General features: G+C 35.3%; 1 protein-coding gene across 1 annotated transcript in view; it reads right to left on the bottom strand.

The window, feature by feature from the left end:
* Positions 1-17297, bottom strand: part of TRPM7 (transient receptor potential cation channel subfamily M member 7) — a 105959-nt gene that overhangs the window by 10575 nt on the left and 78087 nt on the right. Inside the window, exons 27-31 of the mRNA XM_044665170.1 lie at positions 16265-16344; positions 14850-14909; positions 10495-10591; positions 10009-10079; positions 1382-1416 (exon numbers count right to left, since the gene is read on the bottom strand). Coding sequence (XP_044521105.1) covers positions 1382-1416; positions 10009-10079; positions 10495-10591; positions 14850-14909; positions 16265-16344 — 343 coding nt within the window. The remainder of the gene's footprint in view (positions 1-1381; positions 1417-10008; positions 10080-10494; positions 10592-14849; positions 14910-16264; positions 16345-17297) is intronic.

The raw sequence follows: 17297 nt of genomic DNA, 5'->3' as shown, positions 1-17297 counted from the left end.
GTGAATGGCAAAGCCATGAAATTCTAGGTGTCCTGAAGTTCTTATCAAATAAGGGGTTCTTTCCTAGGTCATTTGTTTTCAGAAACTCTTACTGAATTCCATAATTTATGATATTATCATTTTGTCTGCTGCATTGACCTACAATTCTACTTTTTAACCAGCAACAAATGATTTTGATGATTATTTTATGATAGTTTGTGGACTTTAAGCACCATTTCCATTTCATTCCTACCATTTGTTCCCATTATTTCCTTAAATATTCTAGATCTTTTGTTCCTCCAAATGATCATTTACTTCATCCTGTAAACCATTTTTCAGTGGTTTGATTGGATAGCATTACATCTTAGGTCAACTTTGATAGTACAGTATTGTAATTTTTATATTGGGATGGTCTAGCCATGAACACTGAATATTTAAAAACAAGAAAATAATATACACAATGTAAGTGGAAAGAACCACAACAAACATGGAAGGTGAATATTATGAAATTATAATAGTGAAGTTTCTGCTCAAAGAAGAGTTATGAGAAGATATCTTCTCCACTGCTTTGCAGAGGTGAGCGAATCCATAGTGAGGGCTAGATTTTTTTCATTTACTTGTATACTTTGCTGATTTTTCTCTTTTTATTTTTTAAAAAGAAAATATACTTTTTATGATGAATAGCCCTCTGGGGAGGAGGGAGCTGGGAAAAGATACAAGGAGAAAGTGGTCATTGTGAAAATAAAATTTGGAGTGCCCAGAATAAGTTCAAGTTCCATCTCTGGTGTAACATTATACCTGCTCTGCTTGCACTGAATGATAGTGCCATTATTGGTTAATGGAGTAACTTGTTATTTTTATATAATGGGGAAAGGCCCAATTTTAGACTACATGCCAGCTCTCCCAATTACCATTGAGAGAAACCTCAAATTTACCCATATCAGAGCCAGATGTGACTCTTCTTATCCCTATTTCCAATCTACCACTAATTCTTTTCATTTTTTTCCAATGAAAAACCTTTCCAATTTGTTCCTTCTTCTGTGCTCTCATGGTTGCCATCTTAGTTCAGGCCTTCATGATCTCATATTTAGGTTAGGTTAAGGGTACTAATCCCAGTCTCTACATCTACATGCTACAATGTAATTTATATATAATTTTTAGTAACAAGTTAAAGGTATGACTTGCTAATGAAATAATTTCAATTTAAAAAAAAAAGTAGGAAACTAAATAAATGAATTAATTCATGTTAATCTGTCCCGACAAAGAAATAGGAAAGAATATAGATATTTTTTATTATAATCTCCATGAATCAATAAGTATTCAGTGACATGCTTTATGAGCAATATAAACAGAATATCTAACAGTCTGAAATTTAGTTTTATGAGTCAGAAAGCCTACTTACATTTGAGTATTTGTTGTTCTATCTTGTAACCAATCCTTTAATCAAAAGAAAAAAAATAAAGGTATTTTAATAATCTCAAATCAAAATACAATTGCTAGATTACCTTTTATTTAAAATTTTATTTTTTAAAACTAAAAAAAAAGTTATGAAAAGAAAACATAACTATCATTTCACACAGTCCTCAATAATGGGCATAACTATAGTAAGGCACTCAAGAGAATCAAATATTTCATGTTAGGTGAATTTTCTTAGTAACAAAGTTAAATATATAGTTAAAATGTATTTAATGTTTCTCTGCCTTCTTAAACAGAATATACTGATCATAAATTTTTCTTAGCTACCTAAGGCTATTTATCACTGAACATGAAGCACTATATTAGTTTTTCTTTCTCTTTTTATTTGCTAGGTTCAGAGTAATTAAGAGAACTAAGAAAGTTAGAACTAATTATAAGTCAGAAGTCAACAAAAATGAGTTATGGTCTAAGGGGTCTCTCTGACGGAGAACATTAACTGAAAGAGCATGGTCTATTTTGGATTTGACAGTTTTTGGTAATTAAGAAGAAAATTTTGTTTGGCATACTCTGCTTTCCCAGGTATGTTTCAGGTGGCTAAGGAGAGGATTGCCAAACATGGGTAAGAGTGATATTTTGGTTGTAGGTCTACTGGAACTTGATTTGGGAAGATTCTCAGAGTGGTTCCAGCTTTTGGGCTACCAAGCAGCCATCCTGGCTCTGCTCCCTCTATAGGAACTTGAAAAACATAGTTCCACCTTATAGTTAGAAAAGAGATTTCTTGGAGGATTCTGGGAAGATAGCGGCTTAGACAGAGCAAATCTTAAAACCTCTGTACCCTTCTACAAGAGATAGAAAACAATGCACTTCGAGAAGAAAGAGGACCAAATCGATCAACAGGATAGAGCAGGGGGAATTCTACTGCTGGACAGCTAAAGAGGTATGTCAAGAAAAAGGCTTGAATTCTTGAACTGTCAGGTCTGAGGGTATATAAGGGGAATCCCAGGACCCCTCCCCCACGAGCTGTGCTGAGTCTCCAGCAGCCCCTGAAATCTCTGGGCAGGTGCACCAGCCTGGAGAGAGGCTTTGCTGGCCCCCACTTTGAACCTCTTTGAAAACAGGCACCAGGGAGGTGACTGGAGGAGAAAGCCAGAGAAACAGAGTAAAAAAGCTCAGAAGATGGCGGCTTAGATGGAGCCAAACCATAGAGAGCCTGGATTCATCACACCAAGATAGAAAACAAAGGGCTTCAAGAGGAAAGAAAACCAGATCAAATACAAAGGGGGGGGGGGGGGAGGGAGAACGGAACCCTACTGCTGGACAGCTCAGTGAAAAGATCCCATCTTGCCTCCCCCACTTCTTCCCTACCCCCTGGAGGATTTAGCCTCAGGGCACATTAAGCAATACAGACTAATCCAATCAATAGGACAGAGGCAGGGAAACTCCAAAACCCCTCTCCCTGCAGAGACTGAGGAAAAAGTAACTACAAACCTCCATTGCCAGCTGGAGGAAGATATTTAATCAAAGCTCATTAAATCCATCTGCTTAAACTAGCAGAACAGAAAAGGAAAAAAATATGAGTAAACAACAGAAAATGAGGAAAGAAATGACAATTGAGAGCTTTTTTCAAGGTAGTGAAAAGAGAGCAAAAGAAATACAAATAGAAGAAGAGGAAGAAGTTCCAGCGAATTGGACACAGGCTTTGGAAGATCTCAAAATTAAATTAATTCAAGAACTTCAGGAACTCAAAAAGTAATCAAGAGAGGCTTAAGACAATTTGAAAAAGGAAATACATGAACTAAAACAAAAAAATAGTCTTAAAAGTCAGAATTGGCCAGCTTGAAAACAAAGCAAAGAATGCTAAAGATGATCTACAAAGAAAATCAGACAAGGAGAAGGATGACCAAAAGGCCAGGAATGAAATTCATTCTTTAAAAAATAGAACTCAACAACTAGAAGCAAATAACTTCACAAGTCAGCTAGAATATATAAAAATTTTAAAAATGAAAAATTTGAGGAGAATATGAAAAACCTCATTGATTCAACCAAAGATCTGGAGAACAGAGCTAGAAGAGACAATTTAAGGATTACTGATTTACCAGAACAGCATGACAAAAGAAAAAGTTTAGACATTATCCTACAAGGAATTATCAGAGAAAACTGCCCTGACATTCTCAAACAAGAAGGAAAAGTGGAAATTGAAAGAATCCACAAATCACTTCCTTCATTTAATCCACAACTGACAACTTCCAGGATTATTATATCCAAATTGAAAAACTACCAGACCAAAGGAAAAAAATATTACAAGCTGCTAAAAAGAAGTCATTCAGATATCAGGGAACCACGGTTAGGGTAACAGAGGATCTGGCTGCATCTACATTGAAGGACAGGAAGGCATGGAACATGATATTACGGAAAGCAAGAGAACTGGATCTATAACCAAGAATCAACTATCCAGCAAAAATGACTATATTTTTGCAGGGGAAAGTATGGTCATTCAATAAAATCAAGGACTTCCAAGCNTTGCCTACTACTAAAAGAGCTGCTATGAATATTTTTATGAAGATCTTTTTTCTCTTTCTTTGATCACATTAGGGTATAGGCCTATTAGTAATCTATCTGGATCAAAGGACATGTACAATTTAACAACTTTTTTTTAGATTCCTTCTAGATTGCTGTATATTGTGCTTATTTTCCCACAACCTCCTCAGTATTTGTCAATTTTCTTTTTTGTTATCTTTTGCCAAACTGAGAGATGTGAGATGAAAACTCAAAAATTTTTTATTTGTAGTTCTCTAATTAATGATTTGAAATATTTTCAAATAATTGTTCATAGCTTAGATTATGTAGCCAAGAAAGAGGAAGGAGAAAGAAACATTGGGGAAAAGATTGAAGAAGACTATCTTGTAGCGCTTGCCAAACTTTTTTTTAGTACCTGCATGGACTCAGGGTTGTGAGAGGAAGAACCTGGGATCATGACCCTTCCCCCAGGGAGTTCTGGATGGTAGAGGGGGGAAAAAAGGAGGAGGAAGAAAGGGTCCCAAGTGTGGGTCTCCTTCCAAAAGGAAAAGATAACATCTTAGAGGAACAATTGTTTTCTTTCCTACTTTAGCCAAACTATCTAGTGCATAGTTTATATCAAAAATTGATATCTTTTGCAAAGAGTTAATCAAGTGAAAAATATATAAAGACAGATGATAAGAAAGCTGCCTGCCTATGCTGTTATGCAGAAATACCTGTATTACAGTGAACATCTTCTGAATCTGGCTTGGTAAGGCTGGATCCAACCTGTTACCTAACCCTGGAAACCTAAAGCTATCCCTCAACTGACATTAAGACTTAGAGGAGGGGGCAGCTGGGTAGGTCAGTGTATTGAGAGCCAGGCCTAGAGACCGGAAGTCCTAGGTTCAAATCTGACCTGAGACACTTCCCAGCTGTGTGACCCTGGGCAAGTCACTTGACCCCTATTGCCTACCCTTACCACTCTTCTGCCTTATGGAAGGTAAGGATTAAAAAAAAAAAAAAAAGAAAAAAAGAAAAAACCGGACTTAAACAGAGAGTTTGCTGCCCAAACACAGAACTCAAGAGAATACCCATAAGGTAATGGGGGGGGGGGGGGGGGGGGAGTGGTGGTTGTGTCCTTTTCTTTAAGGAACCCAATAAGTTCAATCAGTTTGTTTCCCTAGAAGAAAAGAAGACACACACACACACACGTATGTATAAATATACACAAACCTAGAGGGGAAAAAAGATAATACTAAGAAAAATGAGAAAACAAACAAAATGGAGTAAATTTACATTCCATAAAGAAGCACATGGGGCAACCAGAGAAGAATAACAATACACTGGAAGGGTAAAGAGTTTGGAGAGAGGAAATCTACTTAAAGAGGGAAGAACAATCAGATCCACTGGGGGAGAGAATTGATTCCAGCCCTATAAAGAAGTAGAAAGGTAACAAAAGGACTGGTGGGGAGGGAAGTAACACTAGGAAGGGAGAGGGGGAGTTTAAAAAGATCCTAAGGAAGAATAAGAGGGGAATAAGAAGGGAGAGCAGAGAGAGGTAAGTACAATAAGGGAGGGAATATGGGGAACTGATTAAAACCAAAACACTGGTATAGAAGGAAATAGTGAAAAGAAAGGACAGGACAAGGAGAGAGAGTCAAAATGTCTGGGAATACACAGTTGATAATTATAACTCTGAATGTGAATGGGATGAACTCGCCCATAAAATGGAAGCAAATAGTAGAGTGGATTAGAAACCAAAATCCTACCATATGTTGTCTACAACACACAAGAAACAGGAAGACATACATAGAGTAAAAATGAAAGGCTGGAGCAAAATCTATTGGGCTTCAACTGAGAAAAAGAAGGCAGGGGTTACAATCATGATCTATGACAGAGCCAAAGTAATAATATATCTGGTTAAAAGACATAGGGAAGGTAATTACATCCTAATAAAAGGCAGTATAAACAATGAAGAAATATCAGTACTCAACATGTATGCACCAAACAGTATAGCATCCATATTTCTAAAGGAGAAGCTAGTGGAACTCAAAGACAAAATAGCAAAACTATACTAGTGGTGGGGCAGCTGGGTAGCTCAGTGGAGTGAGAGTCAGGCCTAGAGACAGGAGGTCCTAGGTTCAAACCCGGCCTCAGACACTTCCCAGCTGTGTGACCCTGGGCAAGTCACTTGACCCCCATTGCCCACCCTTACCAATCTTCCACCTATGAGACAATATACCAAAGTACAAGGGTTTAAAAAAAAAACAAAACAACTATACTAGTGGGTGACTTCAGCCTTCCCCTATCAGATCTAGATAAATCAAAACAAAAAAATAAATAAAAAAGAGATAAGAGAGGTGAATGAAATCCTAGAAAAATTAATAGATATATGGAGAAAAATAAATAGGGACAGCACATGGAGCATTCACAAAGATAGACCATATACTAGGGCACAGAAACATGGCAAACAAATGCAAAAAAAGCAAGAAACAATAAATTCAAGTTTATAAGATCATAATGCAATAAAAATAGTTATTAGTAAGACTACGTGGAGAGGCAAACCACAAACTAATTGGAAATTAAATAATGTGATTCTCCTAAATAAGTTAAAGAACAAATCATAGAAACAATAATTTCACTGAATACAATGACAATGATAAGAGTTCTTACTCAAACCTATGAGATGCAGTCAAAGCAGTTCTTCCAAGGGGAAAATTTATATCACTGAATACATATATTAACAAATTAGGGAGGGCAGAGATTAATGAATTGGGCATGCAACTTAAAAAACTAGAAAATGAACAAATTAAAAATCCTCAGATGAAAACTTAAATTAGAAATACTAAAAATCAAAGGAGAAAATAATAAAATTTAAAGTAAATGAACCATTGAATTAATAAATAAGACTAGAGGCTGGTATTTTGAAAAAAAATCAGATAAAATAGACAGTACTGGTAAATCTAATTAAAAAAAAGGAAAGAAAAAAAATCAAATTAACAGTATCAAAGAGAAAAGGGAGATCTCGTCTCTAATGAAGAGGAAATTAAGGCAATCATTAAAAACTATTTTGCCCAATTATATGGAAATAAATATAGCAATCTACATGATATGGATAAATATTTACAAAAATATAAATTGCCTAGATTAACAGCAGAATAGAATACTTAAATAATCCAATATCAGAAAAAGATATTGAACAAGCCATCAAAGAACTCCCTAAGAAAAAAATCGCCAGGGCCTGATGGATTCACAAGTGAATTCTATCAAACATTTAAAGAATAACTAATAATACTATACAAATTATTTGATATAATAAGCAAAGAAGGAGTCCTACCAAATTCCTTTTATGACACAAATATGGTACTGATTCCAAAGCTGGGTAGACCAAAAACAGAGAAAGAAAACTATAGACCAATCTCCCTAATGAACATAGATGCAAAAATCTTAAATAGAATACTAGCAAAGAGACTCCAGCAAGTGGTAAAGAGGATCATCCACCATGATCAGGTGGGATTTATACCAGGAATGCAAGGATGGTTCAACATTAGGAAAACCATCCACATAATTGACCATATCAACAGTCTAACAAACAAAAATCACATGATTATCTCAATAGATGCTGAAAAAGCCTTTGACAAAATGCAGCACCCATTCCTATTGAAAACACTGGAAAGTATAGGAATAGAAGGACCTTTCCTAAAAATAATAAACAGTATACACCTAAAACCATCAACAAGCATCATATGCAATGGGGATAAATTAGAAGCCTTCCCAATAAGATCAGGAGTGAAACAAGGATGCCCATTATCACCTCTATTATTCAACATTGTACTAGAAACACTAGCAATAGCAATTAAAGAAGAAAAAGAAATTGAAGCTATTAAAACAGGCAATGAGGAGACTAAGCTACCACTCTTTGCAGATGATAGGATGCCTACTTAAAAAATCCTAGAGAATCAACTAAAAAGCTAGTAGAAATAACATCTTTAGCAAAGTTGCAGGAAACAAAATAAATGCACACAAGTCATCAGCATTTCTATATATTTCCAACATATCACAGCAGCAAGAGTTAGAAAGAGAAACACCATTTAAATTCACCCTAGACGATATAAAATACTTAGGAATCTATCTACCAAAACAAGCACAGGAATTATACGAATACAACTACAAAACACTTTCTAAACAATTAAAACTAGATCTAAACAATTGGAAAAACATTGATTGCTCATGGGTAGCAAGAGCTAACATAATAAAAATGACCATTCTATCCAAATTAATTTACTTATTTAATGCGATCCCTATCAAACTACCAAAAAACTTTTTTACCGAATTAGAAAAAACTGTAACAAAGTTCATTTGGAAGAACAAAAGATCAAGAATATCAAGGGAAATAATGGGGGAAAAACAACGTGAAGGAAGGTGGCCTAGCAGTACCAGATATTAAACTATACTATAAAGCAGCGGTCATCAAAACAATATGGTACTGGCTAAGAGACAGAAGGGAGGATCAGTGGAATAGACTTGGGGTAAGTGACCTCAGCAAGACAGTGTATGATAAACCCAAAGAGCCCAACTTTTGGGACAAAACCCACTATTTGACAAAAACTACTGGGAAAATTGAAAAACAATATGAGAGATTAGATTTATATCAACATCTCACACCCTATACCAAGATAAATTCAGAATGGGTGAATGACTTGAATATAAAGAAGGAAACTATAAGTAAATTAAGTGAACACAGAATGGTATACTTGTCACATCTCTAGGAAAGGAAAAATTTTAAAACCAAGCCAAGAGTTAGAAAAAATTACAAAATGTAAAATAAATAATTTTGATTATATTAAAGTTTTTGTACAAACAAAAACAATGCAACCAAAATCAGAAGGGAAACAAGCAGGAAAAATTCTTTAACAAAAAACTCTGACAGAGGTCTGATTACTCAAATATAGAAGGAGTTAAATCAATTATATTAAAAAAATAAAAATCCAAGCCATTCCCCAATTGATAAATGGACATGAATAGGTAATTTTCAGATGAAGAAACCAAAACTATCAATAAGCACATGAGAAAGTGTTCTAAATCTCTAATAATTAGAGAAATGCAAATCAAAACAACTCTGAGGTGCCACCTCACACCTAGAAGATTGGCTAAAATGATAGCAGGGGAGAGTAATGAATGTTGGAGGGGATGTGGCAAAATTGGGACATTAATGCATTGCTGGTGGAGTTGTGAACTAAACCAACCATTCTGGAAGACAATTTGGAACAATGCCCAAAGAGCTCTAAAAGAATGCCGGCCCTTCGATCCAGCCATATCATTGCTGGGTTTGTACCCCAAAGAGATCATAGATAAATAGACTTGTACAAAAGTATTTATAGCATCGCTTTTTGTGGTGGTAAAAAACTGGAAAACAAGGGTATGCCCTTCAATTGGGGAATGGCTGAACAAATTGTGGTATACATTGGTGATGGAATACTATTGTGCTCAAAGGAACAATAAAACTGGAGGAATTCCATGTGAACTGGAATCGCCTCCAGGGATTGATGCAGAGTGAAAGGAGCAGACCCAGAAGAACATTGTACACAGAGACTGATACTTTGGTAAAATCAAATGTAATGGACTTCTGTACTAGCAGCAATGCAATGACCCAGGACAATTCTGAGGGATTTATGGAAAAGAACGCTACCAACATTCAAAGGAAGAACTACAGGAATGGAAACACAAGAAAAACAACTGCTTGAACACATGGGTTGATGCAGACATGATTGCGGATGTAGACTCGAAATGACCACACCAATGCAACTATCAATAATATGGAAATAAGTCTTGATCAATGGCACATGTTAAAACCAGTGGAAATGCAAGTCAGCTGGAGGAGTGGGGGGGTGGGGGGAAGGGAAGGAGATGAATGGGAAAGTAAGAACATGAATCATGTAACCATGGAAAATTTTTCTAAAAAATAAAAGAGATTTCTTAAATAAATCTATGCTCAAGTCTCTTTCTTAAAAGTTTAACACAATCTAAAAAAAGTATGATCACAAAATACCATCACTTTTCATTTATATAGTTATTTTCTGACATAAACACTGTATAAAATTAAAATGCACAAACCGAAAGTAAGGCTGCTTTGGAATCTACCTCGTGAGTGTCTTCTGTAGATGCTCTTCTATTACTGTTTTGAACTTAAAAGGGAAAAAAAATTGTAATATTTGAGTAACAGAACATCTGATTTTCTTTGTAAGCATAATATAAAACTTAAAAATTTTCTGAATCTTCTTTTGTTTGTGGGCCTCAAAACCTAGCAGGAGAATAATTAACTAAACAGTTATGCTAAACTGGTCTATTACAAATCATGATTATTTACCTTATCTGAATCTTCTCTGTAGCTCTCCCAATCTTTGTATGAGGCAATTCAAAACCTCAAATGGTTCACCTTATTACCTTTTTCTCTTTTGTCAGATGGCCTTGCCTCAAGATTGAGGTCATTAAATATAAGCATAATCAACCAACTACTTTTTTTTGCATCAATCTCAGCACATAGTCTTTATTCCTTCCCTTGTATATTAGAAAGACCTAGGAGCAAAGCAAAATACTTACCTTGATCTGAGTGAAGGGAAATGGGTGTCTTGTGACACTCAGTTAATCCCGCATAAGAACTCACATGCTTCAAGGAGTTGTCAGAAGGAAGATCACTCTGCAGAAAACAGTCCAGTAATCTTTTAGAAGCCTATTTATACCATGAGTTAAAATCTCATAAAAATGACCTTATTTGGTCAATCAGGGCTCATTCAGCCATGTCTTCTACCTACTACAAGCACATATCAAACAGCATGGTGGTTCACCTTGAAGTTAACCTCAGAGATGAGGAACTTTTAAAAAAATGTCTCATTATGATCCTGTTGCCCTTAAGTTTTTTGTTGTTGTGTTGTTCAGTTGAGTCTGACTCTTCATGACACCATTTAGAGTTTTCTTGGCAAAAATGCTAGAAGTTTGTTTCTTCAGTTCATTTTACAGAAAAGGAACCAAGCCAAGGAGGGTCAAGTGATTTGCCTCGGGTTACACAACTACTAAGTGTATGAGGCTGGATTTGAACTTGGGAAAATGAGTCTTCCAGATTCTTTACCCACTATGTTACCCAAGTTTATTTGAATTCAATGGTATGTGACTACTATAATGAAATCACAATGAATGTCTTTCTTTCAAAATCCATTTCTTCCAGACTTGCCAATTTAAAAAAAAGTCTTCTTACAAAGGTTTGAAACAAGTTATTCTTCTCTTGTATAAATCTTTGTTTCATTTTTATTAGCACTACTGCAGTGCAGGCAGTCCTTACTACCTCTCAGATAAAATTATTTCAATAATCAGATTCTCACTGCTCTATCTGTTTCCAGTCTCTCTCCCCATTCAACCCATTCTGTACACCAGAGATCATTATTAGTCTTTCTAAAAATGTCTTTTATCAAAATCTGTAATGGGTCTCCATAAACCAAAGAACAACGTTAGGCTCTTTGTTGTGATGTTCAAAGTAGCCCAAACCTACCTTTAGCCTCCCTTATCAATACTACCCCATATAACCCAGTGAGATAAAACAAAACTAAAAAACTGCTCATTACTGGAACATTTAATTTCCCCTCTCCAGCTAATGCTATTCTTTCTGCCTATGAGGCCTATTCTCTATCATTTACTGAATTCTACCTATCCAAAGATGAGAACAGAAAGAACTTCAGAAAAAGAGACAAGTTATAAGTAGAACATTGGTGTAACCAGTATTAAATTTAAGAATATACCACACCAAAAACAAATCCAAGGTGTATGTAATGATTCTACTTCATACACAATCCTCTATTTTTGTTCTTCATGTGTATGGAAATGTTGTTTTTTGTGGTACATCAAATCCCTAACGAGGCTTTTAAATTTTTTAATGAGTAATGTTTTGTCTGAAGAAAACAAAAGATATAAAAAAGAAACCTGATTACATATATAAATGATTGCACAAAGTAGGCAATTAATATGCATTTGTTTAATGAAGATAAACAGCAAACTGCCAAGTCTCTAAGCAAAAATCTGAAAAAAGGTTTTTACTTTTGCCAATTCAATGGTGAGCCACATATAAAGAATAAGTGGAAAAAAAATCATTTGACAGTATCACTTCTCTCCCCCTACATTTATACCATCTTTGCAACGGGGTGAAAAATTGACTATCAGATAAGTGGGTAGGGAAAAAAAGTGGGCAGAGCTATCAAATGAAATATCAAATGAAACTGAGGAAAGCTGCCACAAAAAAATGTTTGCAAGCCTGCCCCAGACTTTAGCAAGGCCAGTCCCATGCTGCAAGCTGCAAACCTGTCAGAAATAAAAATAGTTTTTGATAAAAGCATTCCTCACAAGTGGGCTGAAGTCATCTGGCATGAAAACAATAAAACCTTATGTCATGAAAAGTTTCCTTGAATCAAGACTAAAAATATTATTGCATATGAAAGACCCTGTATATAATCAAGTCTGTGACATCATGGTGCAGCTGTGTATCACTTTTTATGAAATATCTGTTATTGTTCTATGTATTGCTTAAGCATAAAATTTCTATATAAGCTGGACTGAAACCACAATAAATGAACTTGTTAATTTATAATACAATTCCACTTGTCCCTATTCAGTCCAGCCACATTTTCACACTTTCTCTCTCACCACCCCCACCCCCCCATCCTGGGAAGCCTGAACCTCTATCTATGCAGCTAGCTCCCTTCACAGCCAGGTCACCAACACTCCCTGGTGGCAAACCTATGGCACATGTGCCTGAGGGGGCACTCAGAGCTCTCTCTGTGGGCATGCATACTGTTGCTCCAGTACAGAGTTTTCCAGAGTTCGTTACTAGAAAGCCATTAACCCACAGGGCAGGCTGTTCCCCTCCTCTCCTCCATGTGTGCCTGAGAACATTTCTCACATCACCCACCCCCTCCTCTAAAAGGTTTGCCATCACTGCAATAGCCCATTCTCTAAAATGGACCAAAGATAAATGCAAAGTAAAACACTTAGGTTAAAAAAAATTGTACAAATATAGTATGGGGTAAGGTGTTACATAGGGATTCTGAGAGGATTACAAACTTATTGCATAATGTGAGAGATAAAACCAAAATAGTTAAGGTGATCTTAGACCATATAGTAAGGAAATTAAGAGACCTTACTATGCTTTGTCCTGGGTCAGATAGAGATGTTAAATATTGCTTTCAATTCTGTACTACATTTTATAACATACACTGAAAAAAATATTCAGAACAGGGTCACCAGGGCAGTGTACTCTTTCTTTCTTTCTATACTTTTCTTCTTTTTCTCAGTCTATCTCTTTCTCCTTTTCTTATATTTTTCCTCACCAGGTTGTATATCTTTCCTATTTCTATTCCTGGCCAGTACTCTCATGCTGTCTCCCAAGGAAAAAGAGGCTCTTGTCTTTAACATAATTCCAATATTCCTAAAGATGATAGGTTGAAAGAATTTCTCTAGACCTAATTTTTGTAAGCAACATGTAAATATACATATGTACATTTACATACATATATATTTTTCATATTCCTTCTTTTAACATATTAGCAGCTCCCTTAAGCACCCAAAGTGCCAAAGATGTTATGGGACATTTCAAGCTGGTTATCTTGAATATATCTTTAACTTAACAAGTCCAAAGCTGAACTTGTTATCTACTCACCCACCTAAGCCCTCTCTTGATCCTAACTTTCCCATTTCTGTTGAGGGCACCATCTGTTGCAAGATGCTTTTATCTTTGTAACAGTTTGTACACAAAGGACCACTTTTCTCTTCTCACACTGCCACTGGCCTGGTGAAGGCCATAATCACCAACCTGCCTCAAATTTCTCCCCCCTCCTTTCTATCCTTGTGAAAGGAAATTCTTGATTCTCTTTGTCTATTCTGAGTTTACACTTGTGAAAAGGGTATCCTTTATTCCCTTAGCCTAGTAGGAGTTAAAACTTTGGAACACTAACTTAAAATACCCCTACTAGGTACCTCACTAGATTGTGAGGACAGGATTAACTCTCCTTTGTCTACCTTTTGATTGAATCAACACAAGTTTGAAGTAGCAGGAGGAGCTCCAAAACCACTTAGTGAATTCACACCCTGCTTAGTGCTAGGTGAGAAGCCAGTAAGATACTTGGAGAGTTCTACCCTTTTTTCTAACTCAAAACAGCCAAAAACTTTTGAATTCTTTTAAGAGTTCACATACTCATAAATGTGTGAATCCTAGGAGGACAGTTAACACCTTTAGAGGTGAGAAGTCAATCCCACAGACACTGCCCCTCGGCAGAGCTGGACCATTTGGAAACTGTGATTGGCTACTATGAAAAGGGGCAGGGACAGAAAACCACCATAAAAGCCTTGAAATCCTTGGGCTGGAGCGAATCTCATGAAGTTGAGTCTAGAGGAGAGTGTGTCCTGGAGATAGTCTTCAAGGGAACTTCCCTGGAGATTGTGGCATGGCTTCAATTGAGATTCTGACTCCTGGACTACTTCATTGGGTGAGTGGAAAGGGCTGACTACTTTCCTAGTTTCCTAAGAGACTAGCTTCCGTCTTGGAGGAGGCTCCACTCCTCCATAATTAATCACCTTCTACTTCTTGATTCCTCAATGCAAGTGCCTTCTCTATGGTGACTTATCTCCAATTTATAATATATGTATTTATATATACACATACACATACACATACACACACACACACACACACACACACACACACACACACACACACACACACACACATATATATATATTCTTTTTTACATATTATGTTGTCCCCCCCTTATATGCTGTGAACTCTTCCAGAGCAACAACTGCCTTTTTTGTCTTTGTTTTTATTACTAGTTCTTTGCATGGTGCTGGATACATAGGAAAAAAGCACATAATAATTTTTTTAAATGTCTTTTGACTTGGCTTTTAAAAGCTTTTACCTGATATCCAGGGATTTCAACATTCTCTGGGATGGTCTTCTTTATATCTTTTTGCTGTTCCTATATGAAGCAAGCAAACTGTAAACTTTAAATAAGCAAAAAATATGAAAAGAAATATACAGTAAATAATTGCACATAATTTATAAAGCCCTATTTAAAACAAAGCCAATGATCAAACACTAAACTGTACTTATTTGATGCATTAAAATGCCATTTTCCATTATTTCATTATTATGGAGATTTCTTATATTCATAATGGGTGACCAATGTTTCTTTGAGGCCAAAAAATAAAGAAACTTTTATAATCAGAGCAAGCTTTTGATTTTCAAAGGAAAATCTGTCAACACTATTACTTAAAGGAAAATATCATCATCACTCAGTTTTTTTTTAATCATAGAAAATGTTATCTGAACTTCTTTTTGACAATCAGTTTAAAAGAATAAAGATCTTATATCTAGAAGGAATCTCAGGGGTTATATGGCTCAATCCTTTCACTTAAAAATGGACAAAAAGAGAGAGGTCTTGCGTAATTTTCCTAAGGCCATACAGGTATCTATAGTCTCAGAAGAAATTATTATTATTTCAACTTATTTCTACCTGTTAAAAGAGTTCAATGATCTTATTTCTACCTAATCAATTTGTTATTAAGACATTTTTTAAAATAGACAAAGAGGACCTGATCTTTTACTCACAAGATTTGTCATTTTTTTGTATTTTAAAGTTTTCACTGAATAAACTAGTTTGCTACTACATGTTTTGCTATATTTCAATTCATCCTGTTCCTTTCCTAAATTATTCAGAATTTCATACATCTAGATATGTAGTCCCGATTAATCTTTATATGAAGCTAAGTATAAGAAACTAATGTTTGCATCTTCTAAATTTAGGAAAAATGAGGATAATTATTGTATCTCTTCAGTTGTAAACAGAATACTAATGAAATAGTTACACATTTTCTACTACCTCGTTGTCATTAAATTGGCAAAAGTTTTGTTGGTAGGGAGTTAAGGAATTCATGAAATAATATATTTATGACACTGACAAATGTCTAATTTGCACAATTAAATGATGCATGAATACCTATAAACTAAAATTGTTTTCTAGATCTTTCCTTAACTCAAGCCAATTTCTTACTGAAATAATTATTCATGCCACTAGCAGAGTGTAGTAACAAGGACAAAGCTAAAAGTTAGTAGCATGTAAAAAAGGTGATCAATCTATCCCTCCTAACCCCCCCAGTACATTTATTGAGAAAAAGAGTTTGTTTCAGATAGCTGAGAAAATTCATTACCAATCATAAATCTCTGCTGAGACTACAACTTATTTTCTTAACATATATTTTTAATTCTACTTTGAATTAAATACTTTAAATAGTACAAGGAAATTATACAATGTATTGAATAAGTTTTGCCTACCAGAATATTTATAGCCAATATTTCTTTCATCTTGTATGATGCCTCTTTAAATTTCTGTAGCTCCATGCTATCTCGGTGACCTTTAGTAGAAGTCAAATACAAAAAACTTTAAATTGTTTTCTTATGGATTTCTAAATGCTGTCGCTACTCTGTCCTAAGGACATAAAAAGGTTTTAAGGATTTTTTTGAGTTATATTGAGAAATTATCATAGTCATTCTTATAGTCCCTCTTGGATACCAAGGACCTATATTTGGTCTATGGTTATAGACAATTTTTGTGGATTTTCTCTATGCAAAGATAATATACATTTACAGATTCTGTCCTACAGTATTTGAAGAGGTTCTTCAAACTACCTTGTACATATTCTCACTCCTCATTTCTCTCTTACCACCCCCAACCCTGTAAACAGTAAACCCCAACAATAAACAGTAGAGTGATATCTAAACACCACCAGGACTTTTTACTGGTGTTAGCATATCCACAAACATATTATTGATATCAATCCACTCCAAAACTACTGTTTTCATAATTGAAGGATCATTAATTTATCAATGTGGATATGCCCCCAATCTGCTCTGCTGCCATTTAGGAGAAGATCTTGGAGATGTACTTTGGCTAAAAAAATTTATGATTCTGTAGCCAGCCTGGAGATTCTTTGACAATAGGCTTTTAGTTAATCATCAGACCCATATTCCACAACTTTTCAATTTAGTAGAACCCATCAGAATTTGTGAACTTCAGGCAAAAGGACATATACCTCCATGTTTCTAGAAATTATCAGGACAACAGTTGCTATGAACTGACATAGTAAAAATTAGAATTATGTAAATTTAGCTACACACACTTTTGTTCCCTATTTTCAGTATTAGTATTATAATGTGAATGAACAGAAAAGCATTTGGACAGGATGTATATCAAATTTTTAAGTTGCGAAAGCTGTAACAGTCAATGATGAAACAGATACAACTTTCCAACAAATAAGGAAAATGTTGAAAAGTACCCCAATGAGAATAATATGAAGGGTAGTGATGA

Source organism: Gracilinanus agilis, chromosome 2 (genome assembly GCF_016433145.1).
Source record: "Gracilinanus agilis isolate LMUSP501 chromosome 2, AgileGrace, whole genome shotgun sequence".
In the NCBI taxonomy this organism is placed as follows: domain Eukaryota; kingdom Metazoa; phylum Chordata; class Mammalia; order Didelphimorphia; family Didelphidae; genus Gracilinanus; species Gracilinanus agilis.
Note: the sequence above shows the minus strand (reverse complement) of the source record. Positions and strands in the feature narration are given on the sequence as shown.